The 15327-nt window shown below is 49.0% G+C and overlaps 3 protein-coding genes across 3 annotated transcripts; 2 read left to right on the top strand and 1 right to left on the bottom strand.

The window, feature by feature from the left end:
* Positions 1-94: 94 nt before the first annotated feature.
* Positions 95-7736, top strand: LOC131259230 (attractin). The gene is made up of 6 exons (XM_058260671.1): positions 95-1070; positions 2295-5465; positions 5555-5681; positions 5817-5903; positions 5976-6057; positions 6139-7736. The coding sequence occupies exons 1-6, from the start codon at positions 760-762 to the stop codon at positions 6291-6293; spliced, it is 3933 nt and encodes a 1310-aa protein (XP_058116654.1). The 5' UTR covers positions 95-759; the 3' UTR covers positions 6294-7736.
* Positions 7737-9441: 1705 nt separating this feature from the next.
* LOC131259257 (charged multivesicular body protein 3) lies at positions 9442-11005 on the bottom strand. The gene is made up of 2 exons (XM_058260707.1): positions 10797-11005; positions 9442-10549 (listed from the first exon to the last, which is right to left on the bottom strand). Exons 1-2 carry the CDS (start codon positions 10839-10841, stop codon positions 9932-9934), a joined length of 663 nt encoding a protein of 220 aa, XP_058116690.1. The 5' UTR covers positions 10842-11005; the 3' UTR covers positions 9442-9931.
* Positions 11006-11365: 360 nt separating this feature from the next.
* LOC131259236 (ATP-dependent RNA helicase SUV3 homolog, mitochondrial) lies at positions 11366-13972 on the top strand. Its single transcript, XM_058260677.1, has 3 exons — positions 11366-11761; positions 11838-12341; positions 12410-13972. The coding sequence occupies exons 1-3, from the start codon at positions 11452-11454 to the stop codon at positions 13933-13935; spliced, it is 2340 nt and encodes a 779-aa protein (XP_058116660.1). The 5' UTR covers positions 11366-11451; the 3' UTR covers positions 13936-13972.
* The last annotated feature ends 1355 nt before the right edge of the window (positions 13973-15327 follow it).

The following is a 15327-nucleotide window of genomic DNA, read 5'->3' as shown; positions in this document are numbered from 1 at the left end:
AAATGTTTTTGTCTTGCTGACAACCAGCACTGTCAGTTTCGTCAAAACTCTCCGTTGTCAAAAAGGGAAAAGTCGTGAAGAAAGAAACGAATTAAAAAGAGAAGGAAATCCACTTCAGCCGAATAATAAATCGCATCCTAAAACGTCGCGAAATAGTTCGTTCGTTCGTTGGTGTACGACCCAGCTGTGTGCGCCTGGCACAATGTGAGATATCCACCAGGCTGGCCACAATGGACGGGAAGCTAGAAGCGCAGTGAATCCTCTGCATTCACATTCCCTGTGCAAAAAGACTGAGATTTCCAGTGTTCGATCGTGTGTTGGGTAGTGGAACGGACGGAGTCTTCTTCGCCCTTTCGCCTGCTGGTGCTACTATTGGCATTAAGTGCGGCAGTGTTAGTATGGTGCATTGTGTACGATTCGGGAAGTGGAATCCCGTCGTCGATATAGCAGATAGAGCGACGTCCGAGCCTCGAAAAGTGCCACAAACAGTCCTCTGAGCGCAGGCACACGGTCGCCTCTTTTTGTTTTGAAACCTATTAGGTTCCGGACAACCTCGAGCAGAGGGGGCTCTGCTGTGCGTGTTCGGTCGTGTGCAGCGACAGTGTGCCATACGGTGGCACAGACGATCCGTGTTCGAGTGTTTGTGGCGTTGTTTCGTGTCCGGGAGTAGGTGCACGGCGAGTGCTGCGACCACCGGAGATCCGTCGGACGAATCTCGGTCGAAAGTGGAGTGGTCTTCCGGGAACGCAGCGAAGCGGAATGCCGCTCGAATATCTGCAAATGTTTGTTTATCTGCTGCACAAATCCAAGTATAGAAGAAAATGTACCATTGCGCCGTCGGTCGGGACGGTTGAATTGGGCCGTCTCTTGCTGGTGCTGCTAGCCTTTTCCTGTCACCTCGGCACGACGGTCGTATCGAGCCATGGGGTGCTGGCCGGTGGCTCGACCGAAATCAATGGCAAGTGCGCGGAGGTACGCTGCATGAACGGGGGTGTCTGCAAAAATGGAACCTGCGTCTGCCCGGACGGCTGGCAGGGTTCCGAGTGCCAGTTCTGTGGCGGTAAAGTTAGGTAAGTTTAGCAAAACCTGTTCCGCATGAAGCACCCGTGGAGTGCCTCCGGTAGTAGCCCCGTCCCAGTGACCTGTATTCGAAACGGCATCGAACGAACGCATGAAGCAGGCAGTTTCCGATGTCACTGCAATTGCTTAATCTGATTATAGAAGTTGGCCGTGGTAAAGCGTGCACGAACAAAACAAAAATCACGAGCATCCAAGGATCCTACGCGATTGCATGTATTGATTTGTAAATGTTTTTTGTTGTTCTACAATGCATCATTTGCTACATTTTAAACAGCTGTTATGAACTTGTTTTATTTGTTTGCCTACTGCAATTGTCGGCGGTACGATGACGAATGCTTCCAGTTTCAACCACTCCAGTTACGCATAAAAAAGAGAAACGGAATTACATTCAATGGTCACCTCCTTTCGTTGGCCATTCATACGTTCTCATGCTACGCTCCAGCCATTCGGGTGCTGCGTCGGGCGAACTTTAAAATTGGCCCCAAATTAGGTTGTGTAGAGTTCTCCTCCTTCTCGCAATAGCTTTTTTTTCTATTCGTTATATATTTTTTGTTTCCGGTGGATCCGATTTACGTGCGGATCATCATGAAGAATGCGTCTTATCGTAGCGCCCGCCTCCCTCTCCAGCACTGAACTTGTGCCGTTGAAATTACGCCGAAAGTTTGGGGCCCTCGTTTCATCTCTTTATCTCCCCGCGTTTCTTATTATTTGTGAATAACGGCGCACAAGACGCCAAAAAGGCTATGTCTACGCTGTTCCGCTATTGCCAACAAGGTGATATGATATCAGCATGATGTAGATCGTTGCGTGTGGCCAGCAAGCGCCGGGCAATGAGAAAAACAATCTGACTTCACTGTGGGTGTCCGATTGTGATAATTATGTCTAGCATTTATGACCTATATATGCAGATGGAGGGTAGGAGGAAGACCATAAGAGTGTTTAACCACTTGGGAAACGGAAAACGGACAACTACGCTCCGTTCGGGGAGAGACTGACCGACCCAACAGATAGTAAATATGCTAATGCCTCCCGAATCGTTTTCTCGGAATTGTTGTTCATGTATGTTCCTCTACCTTTCTAATGTATACAACATGTTTTTCCTTGCCAATAAGCAAATTTGTTTTGTTTATCATCAAGAAATTGTCTTTTGATGAACAATAAAATTCCGACAGAATCGATCTATAAAATGGAATATTTTCTTTATTGTATTTTAGACTGACGGAACCATCGGGTAGCATCCACGATGGGCTCGGAAACTATTCGATCGGTGTGAAATGCAGCTGGCTGATCGATGCCCGGGACCACAACAGCGTTGCCGACAAGGTGACCAATGGGCCCGTCCGCCCCTCGGTCATACGGCTGCATCTGGAGGAGTTTGCCACCGAGTGCGGCTGGGACCACCTGTACGTGTACGACGGTGATTCCGTCGAATCCCCACTGCTGGCCGTGTTCAGCGGGCTGATGTACCGGAAGAACTTTACCATCCGCCGAATACCGGAAGTTTTCGCCCACTCGGGGTCGGCGCTGCTGCATTTCTTCAGCGACGATGCGTACAATATGTCCGGCTTCAACATCTCGTATCAGGTGAATGCGTGCCCCACAAACGACTCGTCGCTCAACTGTTCCGGCAACGGTGACTGCTGGAACGGGGAGTGCAACTGCACGGCCGGGTTCACTGGGCCGGCCTGCAATATTCCGCGCTGCCCGCGCTTCTGCTCGGCACATCTAGGGCGCGGCGTGTGCGACAAGGTGCAGCAGCGGTGCATCTGTACCCCGGGCTACACCGGGAACGACTGTTCGCAGGAGGTAGCCCTCGGTACCTGGACGGCGATCGATGCCGGCGAAACGGAGGGCTTCACGCCGCCCGGTAGCGCCTCACACGTGGCCGCCGTCTTCCGCGACACGCTGTACGTGATCGCGGGCGAGAGCTACGGCAAGGCGGAGGCCCTGCTGTACATGTACGACTTCAACGGCAAGGTGTGGGAGACGGCTCACACGGAGAGCAAGCCGACACCCGAGATGCGGTACGGAGCGTCGACGGTGATCTTTGGCGATAAGATTTTCATGTATGGCGGCGTCATTGAGGGCCGAGGTGTGTGTGGGGAGCTGTGGGCGTTCGATGTGAGTGCGAAGGTGTGGGAAAACATCACCGTCAAGTCGGAGCAGTGCAACGATACGTACGAAATGTGTGGCCCGTTGCGTTCGGCGGGTCACACGGCCACGCTGGTGACGAACTACGACCAGGCTGGCGGTGGTGGCAAGAAGGCACTGACTGGCGGTGGCGGCAGTGCGCAGAAGATGGTGGTGATATTTGGCCACTCGCCGCAGTTCGGCTACCTCAACACGGTGCAGGAGTTTAACTTTGGGACGCGCGAGTGGAAAATCGTCCAGACGCGCGGCTACCCGGTGAAGGGAGGCTATGGTCACTCGGCCGCCTATGATCCGTTGCGCGAGCGAATCTACGTGTACGGCGGCATCGTCTCGGAGAGCGACAGTTCGCAGTTGCTAAGCAACAAGCTGTTCAGCTACGAACCGCACAGCCGCCTGTGGAAGTTGCTGGAGAAGGCACCGACGGCGCGGTTCCTGCACACGGCCAACTTTGTCACGCCCGGCCTGATGATGGTGTTCGGTGGCAACACGCACAACGACACATCGCACAGCTTCGGTGCGAAGTGCTACTCGCGCGACCTCATGGTGTACGACGTGGTGTGCGACTCGTGGCACACGCAGCCGATGCCCGAGGACTTGTACGCCGATTTGGCCCGCTTCGGCCACTCGGCGGTCGTGTTTGAGAGTTCGCTCTACATCTACGGCGGGTTCGATGGGCAGATGATCAACGACATGCTCAAGTTTACGCCGGGCGACTGCCGGGCGTTCAATCGGTCCGAGCAGTGTCTGAATGCGCGCCCGGGCGTGAAGTGCGTCTGGGACATTCAGAAGAGCAAGTGCCTGCCGGCTGCGAGCGTTGATCGCGAGAGCCTGTTCGATCGCGACCAGGAGAGCTTCGAGGTGTGCCCGAAGGAGAGCCGACTGGTGCTGACGCAGCAGGTGCTAATGGACTACGAGCTGTGCAGCCAGCTGACGACGTGCCAGGCGTGCGTGTCGACCGCGTACGGGTGCATGTTCTGCGGCATTGGCAATGGGAAGGGTATCTGCGTGAAGGAAAAGTGCCCGGACGTATCGTATACGTTCCGGGCCGACTTCTACCCCACCAAGGCGCTCAAGGACTGCCCAGTAAATGATCCTTGCGCGCAGCTGCACGGCTGCCATGCCTGCACGGCCTTCAGCGTGTGCCACTGGGACTACGAGCACAGCAAGTGCCAGTACAGTGGCAACAAGTCGGGGGACGCGCTGAACGACGCCTGCCCGCCGGCCTGCTCCGGGCTGACCTCGTGCGGCAACTGCACGCAGGAGGAGTGCATCTGGTGCCAGAACGAGCAGCGCTGCGTGGATAAGAATGCCTACACGGCCAGTTTCCCGTACGGCCAGTGCCGCGAGTGGACGACGGGCTCGAACAAGTGTCGGGCGGCATCGAGCGGCAAGAGCCAGTGCGGCTTCTATCGGACGTGCGCCCAATGCCGGGACGATCCGGCATGCGGATGGTGTGACGATGGGTCCATGACGGGCCTGGGTCGCTGTTTGCCGGGCGGGGACAGTGGTGCACACGACGAGGAGGACTGCCCGGCGCAACGGTGGCACTTTACGCACTGCCCAAGCTGCCAGTGCAACGGTCACAGTACCTGCCCCGACTCGAAGACGTGCACTCAGCCGTGCAAGGATTTGACGGTGGGCGCCAACTGCGACAAGTGCAAGCCCGGCTACTGGGGCAACCCGGTCAATGGGGGCGTCTGTCAGAAGTGCGAGTGCAACGGGCAGGCGCAGTACTGCCACAGCGAGACGGGCAAGTGCTTCTGCAGCACCAAAGGGCTGGCCGGAGACCACTGCGAGAAGTGTGACGCGACGAACCACTACCATGGCGACCCGAGCCGCGGCTCGTGCTACTACGATCTCACGATCGACTACCAGTTCACGTTCAACCTGTCGAAGAAGGAGGACCGGCACTTCACGCAGATCAACTTCCGCAACTCGCCCGTCAAGCCGGACATCGATGCCGACTTCAGCATCACGTGCAGCGTGGCGGCCCGCATGAACATCACCATCCGCACGGCGGGTGGCATCGAGAAGCCCCTGTTTGCGGGCGTCAACTGTTCCACCTTCCGCTATCGCTTCTCGAAGGCCGAGCACCACTTCGGCATCGAGGACAACATCACTCTCACCACGTTCTACGTGTACGTGTACGACTTCCAGCCGCCGCTCTGGATACAGATCGCCTTCTCACAGTATCCGAAGCTGAATCTGCAACAGTTTTTCATAACCTTCTCAACGTAAGAAAGCGAACCTATGGGGAGCGTTTCCGTATGTTCTTACATTATTAATTGTCTCTCTTCTTTTTGTCGATGTTCGCATTGTACAGATGCTTCCTTCTACTCCTCGTGATGGCGGCCATTCTATGGAAGATTAAGCAACATTACGACATGTTCCGACGCCGCCAGCGGCTGTTCGTCGAAATGGAACAGATGGCTTCGAGGCCATTTTCTCAGGTAAGCATCATGCGGAACTCATGGTTATGGATTTTGACTTACAAATAAACATATTTCGTTACCGCTTTACAATAATATTTCTTGTTTGTCCAATGAACCGAGCGAGATTAATTGATAATTCTTTTTGTTTTGTAGGTTCTGGTGGAGATCGAAAGCAGAGAGTACAACGAACTATCGCCCGCGGTAGAGAATATTACTGCCGCGCCACGAAAGCGTAAAAAGGTAAGAAACGGGTGCCAATGAGAAGGAAGCCTCATTTTACTAGGAAGCATTTAAATTACTGTTCTTTTGTAGGATTCACCAAGCCCTATCGCGCTTGAGCCCTGCGAAGGGAACAGGGCAGCTGTGCTCTCGCTTCTAGTCCGGCTCCCGACAGGTATGCCTTCCACCGTTTCTTTTTTTGCCATCTTGAAGTAAGACGGTTTCTAACCTTCTCTCCCCTCCACACATGCTTCAGGTGGCCTCCAACACTCTCCTCCTGGTCAATCGGCAGGTCTTGCCGTCGCAAGTGCATTAGTAACGTTAGGAAACCCACGACGCTCGTCGATAGAACATCCGAAGGAACCTAAGACTAAGCGTAAGCAGAGCCAACACCCAGATAGCTGTATATAAAACATATATTCAATAGCCTGTACATGCGTATGCGAGAACGAACGATTCCTTACCAACCCGAAACGCCAACACAGAACATCGGAACATGTAAAACATAGTAGGCTTTATAAGGTGCTTATACTGAGACAAAACAAAAATACACCCGGTCTGGGCAATGGATATTTCTAGTATGGCCGGTGGGAATGCAGGGTGGTTGGAAGAATGGGAAGTCGGCAAGAGGTGAAGCTTCGAGTAAGACACGCTCCCGATTGGAGTAACGTTGCAACAAACCGAACGAACCCAACTTGTGATGATGAATGATGCTTTGCCTTTGTTGAAGCATCCTAAATGCTAGAGAGGAAAGTGGAAAACATGCGGATTGTTGATTAACGTTGTCTACCAGAAGGTTACGGGCGGACAACTTGTGAGCATATACATATATACATATATATATACATAGAGTCTGAGACTAGCAACGTATCGGCAAAGATAAGCGATAACAATAATTCTAATGAGTAATTAATTATAAAGCTAATAATGGTAGCTGTAGGGCATGGCAAACTAAACCCGGAATGTGTCCAATTAGGAAACGTTACATCAAGACAGGCTTGTTTTATTTTTAACCTCTTTTTCGACCTCCGCTTTAACAAGCGATACCGAATCCTCTGCAAGACATCTACAATCCGTTTGCGGTGTATCTTATTTAGTTCCAAGAATCCATCATTTTCGCGCTCTCAAAATTCGCCTGTCTCTCACAGTAGTTCAAAGTGCGCGGCCGCGAAACTATCTATCGTTTTGCGCCCGTTAAAATCTCTTCATCTTCATCGACGTTCATCACATCATAATTATATCATCACATCGGTCAGGTCAGCTATCCCCAGTTTTAGCGTGTTGTGAAATGTATTAACAAAGTTTTGCGGGGGATCTCTGTTTTAACAAAGCGAAGAAAATTGGGAAGAAAAAACAAAATACGAATGTATATCATGCTATAATCATCCACTACCGGTTTCGGTTTTCTTGGGTTGAATGGATCTCGTGGAGAATTTCTGGTTTGTTACTTTACACATTGTGGCGTGTTAACCAGCACTAAGAACACCAAGTCCGATTGTCGGGTTTTGAAAACCGGTAGCTTGCGGAAGGCTATTTAAATTCATTATAATGCCCGCCGTAATTATTGCGTGCGTTTGCTTAGCGAAAGACGTGCAGAGGAAACCAATTTCTTCGTTGGAAGCCACCTCGTTATGTGTGTAAATATTTTGAAAGGCAATGATGAGGAACTGTAACATTCTTGCGCAAGCTGGAGACGAAAATGCATCTTAAATGTAATGTTAAAACAAAATGCATGAATTATTTAAGCTTGCAACGTAAGTTTGTGTGGTTTTTTTGGAGTCGAGAAAGATCATATCGTCGTGAAGCGCGGCCACACGTGGTACACAATAAATGCGAAGTGGTTCGTTTGTACTATCCTTTCTTTTGTTTTTTCGAATAATACTCATACAGCGGGCACGACGTGCTAGCAATACATCGCTTTTTCATTCATGTTATATGTTCAAATTAAATATATATGGCCGAACGGTTCGAAGCGAGCGCGATTTCCTTTACCATTTTGTGACCTCAATTCAAGCTCTTTAGCATGATTTCGATTTACACACATATAGGTAAATCATAAATGTTGTAACTCCTTTTTTACTCACTTCTTCCATGTTATGCACACCGACTGAAATGGAACTCACATTATACAGCAGCGTATAGATAATGAAAAGGAAAAAGAAGAGTTTGCATGAATCGAAGAGCTAAAGTGAGTGACGAAAAACATACACTAGAACAGAATAGTATAAGCCACCAAGGGTTAGATCGAGTCGGAAGGGACTATTAGAATGCCGAACACGAGAGGACACAATGTGATTTTTAGATATTTTTTAACCAAACAACCAAGCCTGTTATCTCATCATTTTCGGTGTGCGTTTGCTTTTCGTTTTCGAGTCCCGGTCTCACGTGTCGCAGTGTGATAAGGAACGGGAAGCTGGGAGGGGGATGACTAATGTGTAAAGCTCTAGACTGTTTTCCCCACAAATGATCTCGTTGGTGGTTTTCTTAGCCAGAGGTCCCTTGAAACCCCTTAAGCGCCCACGGTAGGATCACTCCGACTCCCCGTCATCGCATTGTGCTCCCATTGCGACACATTGCCGCTGAGCATGAAAAACCGAAATAAAAAAAAACAGATAAATATATATATATAGAGCAATAGGTTTCATCACTTTCTGTGTCGTGTTTTTTTTTTCATCAATGGTGTGTGCGAAAAAGGGTAGTTAGATGAGGACCGAAACAGGAAAGTGCCGGTTGAAAAGCGGTTTTAAAACATGATTAACTAAAGACAAGGGCATATAATGGGAGAAAACGTGAAGATATGAATCAAAATCAAAACTTTAACCGAAACGAGAAAGAGCAGGTAAATTCGCGAAGGCAGTAAGGTGAAGCTGTATCATTATAATCATCGCAACGAAGCAAAACAAACAATAAAGTTAAGGCCTTTAGCCTGTACAAACTCTCCCAATTTACGGAAACGGTATGGCTCCCTGCTCCCCGCACGGGCGGAAGTTAAAATCCAACAACAAAGGCAAGCGAAAAGAAAAACTACCTTAGGCTTTCCCTTCTCCGGTGGTAAGGCTTAGTGTGGCGTGCATTTCCTTTTGCAGAGACTGTGAAAATATGCATATTTGGTATAGGTACGTCTGTGTATCACTCTTTTTAGACAGAATATAAATGGGTGTAATTTCTCATACTTCGTTGTTAGGATTTGTGTTTGTATTTTGTATTCAATTGGAAAACCCGGACCGTGATACGGGAAAGGACAGAAGACGGGCCGGAACTGGAAGCAATAACCGTTAAGAGAGGAACATGAGGGTGTGGTATCATCGACATGGACAACATGGAAGATGCCACGTGGTGCCAACCGAGCTATAGGTAGCAAGTGCTAAGAGTTTTTAAACCACAAACAAACAGAATGAATGGCGTGACACGTGTTGTGTGTAGGGGAAATGAGTATACAACAAATATGGAGAAATACGAAAGTGAACAGTGTAGCAGGCACCGACCGGTGTACGGTTGTCGGGTTGCTAGGTAACACGGTAAACCCGGTGTAGGATGATCGGCCATCGCCTTTCTTTGAGCTATCTGGGAACCAGATGGTGCGATACAGTCTCGAACCAGGACATTCACATTTTCTCACTCAAAACATGCAAATAACGAACAAACGAAATCTAAGTATTTTATGGCATTTGTTGCAGTAATAAATAAAGAAAGAAACTGATACAAAATGCAGGTGGTGTCGATTGCATTGATTCGGGGGGGTGCAGATGGGGCGACACGTGTTTCGATCCTGAATACTCGGTTTTATTTACTTTCCATCCAAGCAGCAATTCGAACAACAGGTAAATAGAACAATTTTTGTTTTGTTTTGGTTCAACGTTATCTATATAGGAAGAAGGTCCTTGCAGGATATAAGTTTATTAATCTAGTTCGCTCACTTGAGAGTTGGGGGGTGACGGTGTTAATACAAATACAAATAAACGATTCACGAACAGTTAAGTGTTTAAGCAATACACATAAATTGGGCTCATTGTAGGAGGTGCCTATTTTTAACCGCTGCCGGTCACCTTTCACGAACGGAGTGCCTGCAATCGGTTTTGCATTTCCTTCATGTCCTCCTCTTCGTCCTCCTCTTCCTCGACCCGCGACGTCGATGGTTCCTCCTTCGTCGGGTTGGCGAGCGGTGTGGCCGGCGCCTCGCCGAGCTTGCCGGCCGTTATCTCCCACAGCACATTGTCGACCTCCTTCTGCGCCTCCTCCTCCATCTCTTCGACGTCCTCGAGCGATTCCATCGTCTCGTCGATCATCTCCTCGATGATGCCGGCCTTCATCATCTCCTTGGACATTTCGCGCATTGCCCCGGCTACCTCGGGCAGCTTCACCAGCGCCTGCATTGCCTGCATCACCTCGGTCGATTTGGCGAGCGAGCCCGCGACACGCACCGTGGCCAATTGGTTTTTCATCTGCAGCTGCACCGAGTTGATGTGTGCCTTGCTGGTGTAGATTTTATTGGTTGCCTTGCGTGATCGTATTAATTCCTTTGCCAGAATTGTGCAAACTTCTTTCTCGTTCTTTTTGGCCGCCTCTTTGAGGGACCGTTTGATTTTCTCCTCCTCGCGCTGGATGGATCGTATCTGTCGGTCGAGTGCGTATGATTCTTTGCGCAGCTTGGATGACCATTCTTGGACCTGAAAAAAAGAAGTTGAGTAAGATCGGAAGAGTTTTACCACTGTTGTGTAAACATATCCAACGGAACAAAAAAATCAAACGGGGAACTTCTGTGGTATAGTTTGAACAGATTATCAAGAACTGTAATGCATTTTGTTGATCTATCCACAAATCACTACCTGTTTAGAGGCTACCACAAGCAGTATAAAATAAAATCTTATTTACGTTTCGTTCGTTCGTCCCCTCACCAGTACATCACACACTCACCATATCTTTCGGGTTTCGTTCCTGCGATTTACCGAATAATCCCATACTGACGGATTGTACGATTGGAAAAAAATGATAACTTCACGGAGCACCAATCACAGATAGTGCTAAAGTTCAATAAATATAGTTTTATGAACTAAAATTTGCGTTTTTAATTTCTTTGACCTTCCGTTTTACAGCTTCTTCACAGCCAACTACCGATATTATTGTTTTGTTATGATTCATGTGAAAGAATGTTTAGAGTAGTCAGGTGTTGGCATTTGCAGGGATTTTGACATATCGCGGGTGGAGATTCGTTTGCCACAGGGTGGTTGTGGAAGAGATTTTTTGATTGGAAAGATATTTATGGATTTTTGGACTACCCAAAAAATGTGTAAAGTCGAATACAAAGGTGAGAAAGTTAAAACGGATTTTAGAAAAATTATTTAAACACAAGAAGCTGTTGATTTCCCTCCTTGCTTCTTAAGTACAATTTATGCCAACCTGCCAGTACGCCAGCCTTGGGCCGTTCTGTCAACACACGTGCAAACAGAAAGCTTGGGAAATCGCGTTTCGAATCAAACGTAGTGTTATGATATTTTAGCCGGCTCGCTTCTTGGTTTGAATTACACAATCGCGAGTGGAATAGATCATTAATGCGCCATACGGTTCTAAAATGTTGATAAACGGGCACCGACTGACGAGATGCTGTCGAACGTTGTTGAATTCTGTGCAGGTCGCACGCGGCACCATCGGTGTCCAGAGGATATTGCTGCCGGGCGGTACAAATGTGACGATTCCGTGCCGGGGGAAGAAAGATGAAACTCGCTTGTTTACCCCCATTCCCATCCGGCCAAACCCGGACGATATAAATGTCGGGGCCGAACTCACGGGCACACTCGACAAGGCGGAAATGTTGAAAGTGATACTGAAGTTTAGCAATCGTAAGGAAATCAAATTTCTCTGCCTCGAAAATGGTATCGACTGTAAGTTGCGAAATAGTTCTCCTTTCTGGGAGAAAAGTGATATGTTCAGCAGTGAAACATGTTTCCTTCTTTGCAGCCAACCTACAACAGCAAGCCTTTGTAAGCTTTCGAAAGTACTGCCTCGAAACGGACGCCCTGCCGGCCGATCTACACGTCGTGCTCAGCGACATCCTCCAAGGTGCGGGCCATGTGGATGACATATTTCCGTACTTTCTGCGGCACGTTAAACAAATCTTCCCCCACCTGGAGTGTATGGATGATTTGAAGAAAATCTCCGACCTCCGGCAGCCGGCCAATTGGTACCCGAGCGCGCGGGGCATGAACCGGAAGGTGATATTCCACTCCGGTCCGACCAACTCCGGCAAAACGTACCACGCCATGGAGCGCTTCCTAACGGCCAAATCGGGCGTTTACTGTGGCCCACTGAAGCTGCTTGCCAGCGAGGTGTACAACAAGAGCAACCAGCGGGGCACACCGTGCGATCTGGTGACGGGCGAGGAGCGAAAGTTTGCCAACCCGGAGGGTAAACCGTCGGCACACGTGGCCTGTACGGTCGAGATGACATCCATCAATACGCCTTGTGAGTGGCGGTCTGCGTTCGTCCCTTTTCGGTATTAGTTTAATAGAATCGGTTGCTTGTGGTTTCAGATGAAGTTGCGGTCATTGATGAAATTCAGCTGCTGAAAGACGTCGGACGCGGGTGGGCATGGACACGGGCGTTTCTGGGGCTAATGGCCGAGGAGATACACGTCTGTGGCGAACCGGGAACGGTTGATTTACTACAGAAGTTGTGCGAAACCACCCACGAATCGCTGGAAGTGCGGAACTACAAGCGTCTCACGCCGCTCCATATTGAAGACCAGGCGCTGCAGTCGCTGGACAACGTCCTCCCCGGAGATTGTATCGTTTGCTTCAGTAAAAACGATATCTACGCCGTTTCGCGCGAAATCGAGGCAAGGGGACGCGAGGTGGCCGTCATCTACGGTGGCCTTCCACCCGGCACCAAGCTGGCCCAGGCGGCCAAGTTTAATGATCCGGACAATAGCTGTAAGGTGCTGGTTGCGACCGATGCGATCGGCATGGGGCTGAATCTAAGCATTCGACGGGTCATCTTCTACTCGATGATTAAACCGACCATGAACCAAAAGGGCGAGAAGGAGATGGACACGATCTCGGTATCCGCGGCACTGCAGATCGCTGGCCGTGCCGGCCGGTATGGCATGAAGTGGGAGGAAGGCTACGTGACGACGTTCAAGGCGGAGGATTTGCCAACGTTGCGCAACATTTTGGCGCAAACACCGGAACCACTCGCACAGGCCGGCCTGCATCCAACCGCGGACATGATCGAGCTGTACGCGTACCATCTACCGAACGCGACGCTGAGCAACCTGATGGAAATCTTCGTGTCGCTCAGCACCGTGGACGACTCGCTGTACTTCATGTGCAATACGGAGGACTTTAAGTTCCTGGCCGAGACGATCCAGCACGTACCGCTGCCGCTGCGCGCGCGGTACATTTTCTGCTGCGCTCCGATCAACCGCAACATGCCGTTCGTGTGCTCGATGTTCCTCAAGTACGCACGGCGCTACAGCCGGAACGAGCCGGTCACGTTCGACTGGCTGTGCAATCAGTGCGGCTGGCCGTTCCAGCTGCCCCGTACCATCATCGATCTCGTACACCTCGAGGCGGTGTTCGACGTGCTCGATCTGTACCTCTGGCTAAGCTACCGCTTTCCGGATCTCTTCCCGGACGAGAAGCTGGTGCGGGACATCCAGCGTGAACTGGACGACATTATCCAGCAGGGTGTGTTCCAGATTACGAAGCTGTTGAAAAACTCCGAGACGGCCGTCTCGACCAACACCCCGGACGAGGACGCGTTCGTGATGCGACAGAAGAAGAGCAAGTACTACCGGGAAGGAGGGACACCCGGATCGGCCGGGGGTACAAGGGGTCGGTTAACCGAGCGGCTGTTGGCGCAGGGACTGCTGACACCGGCGATGCTGCAGGAACTGAAGCACGAGTGGGATCAGCAGGCGAAGCGGACAGGCCGGGGGTCGTCGACGGGTGGAAGCGCGGACGGTGATGCAGGTGATGATCCGTTCGACGGAGGAAAGAAGGGACCCGGGCGACGGAAAGGTGCGCCCAGTAGTGGTGGAGGACGGAAGATGAAATGAAAAGATAGAAGTAATAAAGTTTCGTTGGAGAAAGTGTAGCAACTGTAATCAGTTTCGTTTTGTAGATATATAATTCTTTAAAAGAAAATTAGTTTGGGATTGAGAAATGATTCAGTGCAAATATGGTTTAAATCTTCACTAGAAAAGAATTCGTCCGCGCATTCTGGTAAGTTTTGGTTTAATATAGCGTTGAGTAACATAACGTTGCAAATAATATGGGTTTTGCAGAGAAATATTTGCTTTAAAATTAATTTAAAAAAATATGATCCATGAAATATGTTTTAGTTTAATATTCCAGGCTTCATCTTAAGTTTACTTACACGTTCCTCGGTGCTTCCGAATAAAATTACTCAAACTCCGGTTCGATATGGCATTTGATTTTATTAATCAATTCGTAAAATGGTGTAACTGGTTTACATAAAGATAGTCATGTGTCTGTTCCGCGTGCGGAGACTGTGTGTTTCTTGTGATTATTTTAAACATTTTCTTTTCTACCTCTCCCATACAGTCATATGTAGCTCGAGCCTTTGTTTAGGCTCCTTGCGCCATACTTTCTCTCATCCACCATTCTGGGGAGCTACTCCGCTGTGGAGTGGTTTGAAATAAGTACTGTGCATTATACCACCATTTCCCGCCCATTTGTGCTGGCCACTCGACATTCTACTGAGACCGCAATGGCGTCTTGAACTAGCATTATACATTTATTCACTTCTTCGTCAACCAGCCCACCATAGCCGAAAAGCGCTGTGCATGCGTTTGTTCTGTAAACATTATATAACAGTTGGATTGTTGAGTTGTTTCTTTTTGTGTTTGTGTCTCCGAGCTGCGCAATAACCAGTTGGGTATATTATTCGGCTTAAAAGGGTATCGACAGTGCCGGCTACATTATCACTAGGAAGGTAAGGGAAGTAGCATGTGTTTCGTGAACTTGGTTTTTTTTACAAACAATTCTGAAAGGCTTATAGGGATCCCGGCCAAACTTTGGGATTTTTTATTTGTATGTGAGTTTATAATGTTACAACATTTTCCATACGATATACGAACAGATTGTTTAGCTAAAATTAGATTTTAAATCGACAAATTATTCAAAGTTGTACAGAAGTGTAGGTTGTAGTGTTTTTGATTTTTGAGTTTTTTTTTTATTTTCTTAGTGTTTCAATCAGAGTGTACATTGTTTGTAGTTGTTGCAACGGTCCATTGAAGTCTCTCAAGTTGATTGTATTAAAAATAATGCAAAACATATGACAAGCCAGTTAAGAATCAAATTAAAATAAAAAAATGAATAAAACACAAACACCTTTTGTGTAAGCTAGTAAAAGCGTTTAGTCAGTCAAAAGCTATCGTATCCCGTCCTGGGTCCTTCGTGGGTTTTTCTCCGCCCATGTCCCTCCC

This window comes from Anopheles coustani, chromosome 3 (genome assembly GCF_943734705.1).
Source record: "Anopheles coustani chromosome 3, idAnoCousDA_361_x.2, whole genome shotgun sequence".
Taxonomy (NCBI): Eukaryota; Metazoa; Arthropoda; class Insecta; order Diptera; family Culicidae; genus Anopheles; species Anopheles coustani.
The sequence above is the reverse complement of the archived record's forward strand: the minus strand, read 5'-3'. Positions and strand labels throughout refer to the sequence as shown.

What these genes read in the sequence shown, in the direction of transcription:
- LOC131259230 (XM_058260671.1), top strand. Translation starts at nt 760, where the DNA reads ATGCCGCTCGAATATCTGCAAATGTTTGTTTATCTGCTGCACAAATCC. An exon ending in TTCTGTGGCGGTAAAGTTAG is followed by an intron (nt 1,071 to 2,294) that starts GTAAGTTTAGCA and finishes ATTGTATTTTAG; the next exon opens with ACTGACGGAACCATCGGGTA. An exon ending in TCTAGTCCGGCTCCCGACAG is followed by an intron (nt 6,058 to 6,138) that starts GTATGCCTTCCA and finishes CACATGCTTCAG; the next exon opens with GTGGCCTCCAACACTCTCCT.
- LOC131259257 (XM_058260707.1), bottom strand. Translation starts at nt 10,841, where the DNA reads ATGGGATTATTCGGTAAATCGCAGGAACGAAACCCGAAAGATATG. An exon ending in AACGAAACCCGAAAGATATG is followed by an intron (nt 10,550 to 10,796) that starts GTGAGTGTGTGA and finishes TCTTTTTTTCAG; the next exon opens with GTCCAAGAATGGTCATCCAA.
- LOC131259236 (XM_058260677.1), top strand. Translation starts at nt 11,452, where the DNA reads ATGTTGATAAACGGGCACCGACTGACGAGATGCTGTCGAACGTTGTTG. An exon ending in CCTCGAAAATGGTATCGACT is followed by an intron (nt 11,762 to 11,837) that starts GTAAGTTGCGAA and finishes CCTTCTTTGCAG; the next exon opens with CCAACCTACAACAGCAAGCC. An exon ending in GACATCCATCAATACGCCTT is followed by an intron (nt 12,342 to 12,409) that starts GTGAGTGGCGGT and finishes TTGTGGTTTCAG; the next exon opens with ATGAAGTTGCGGTCATTGAT.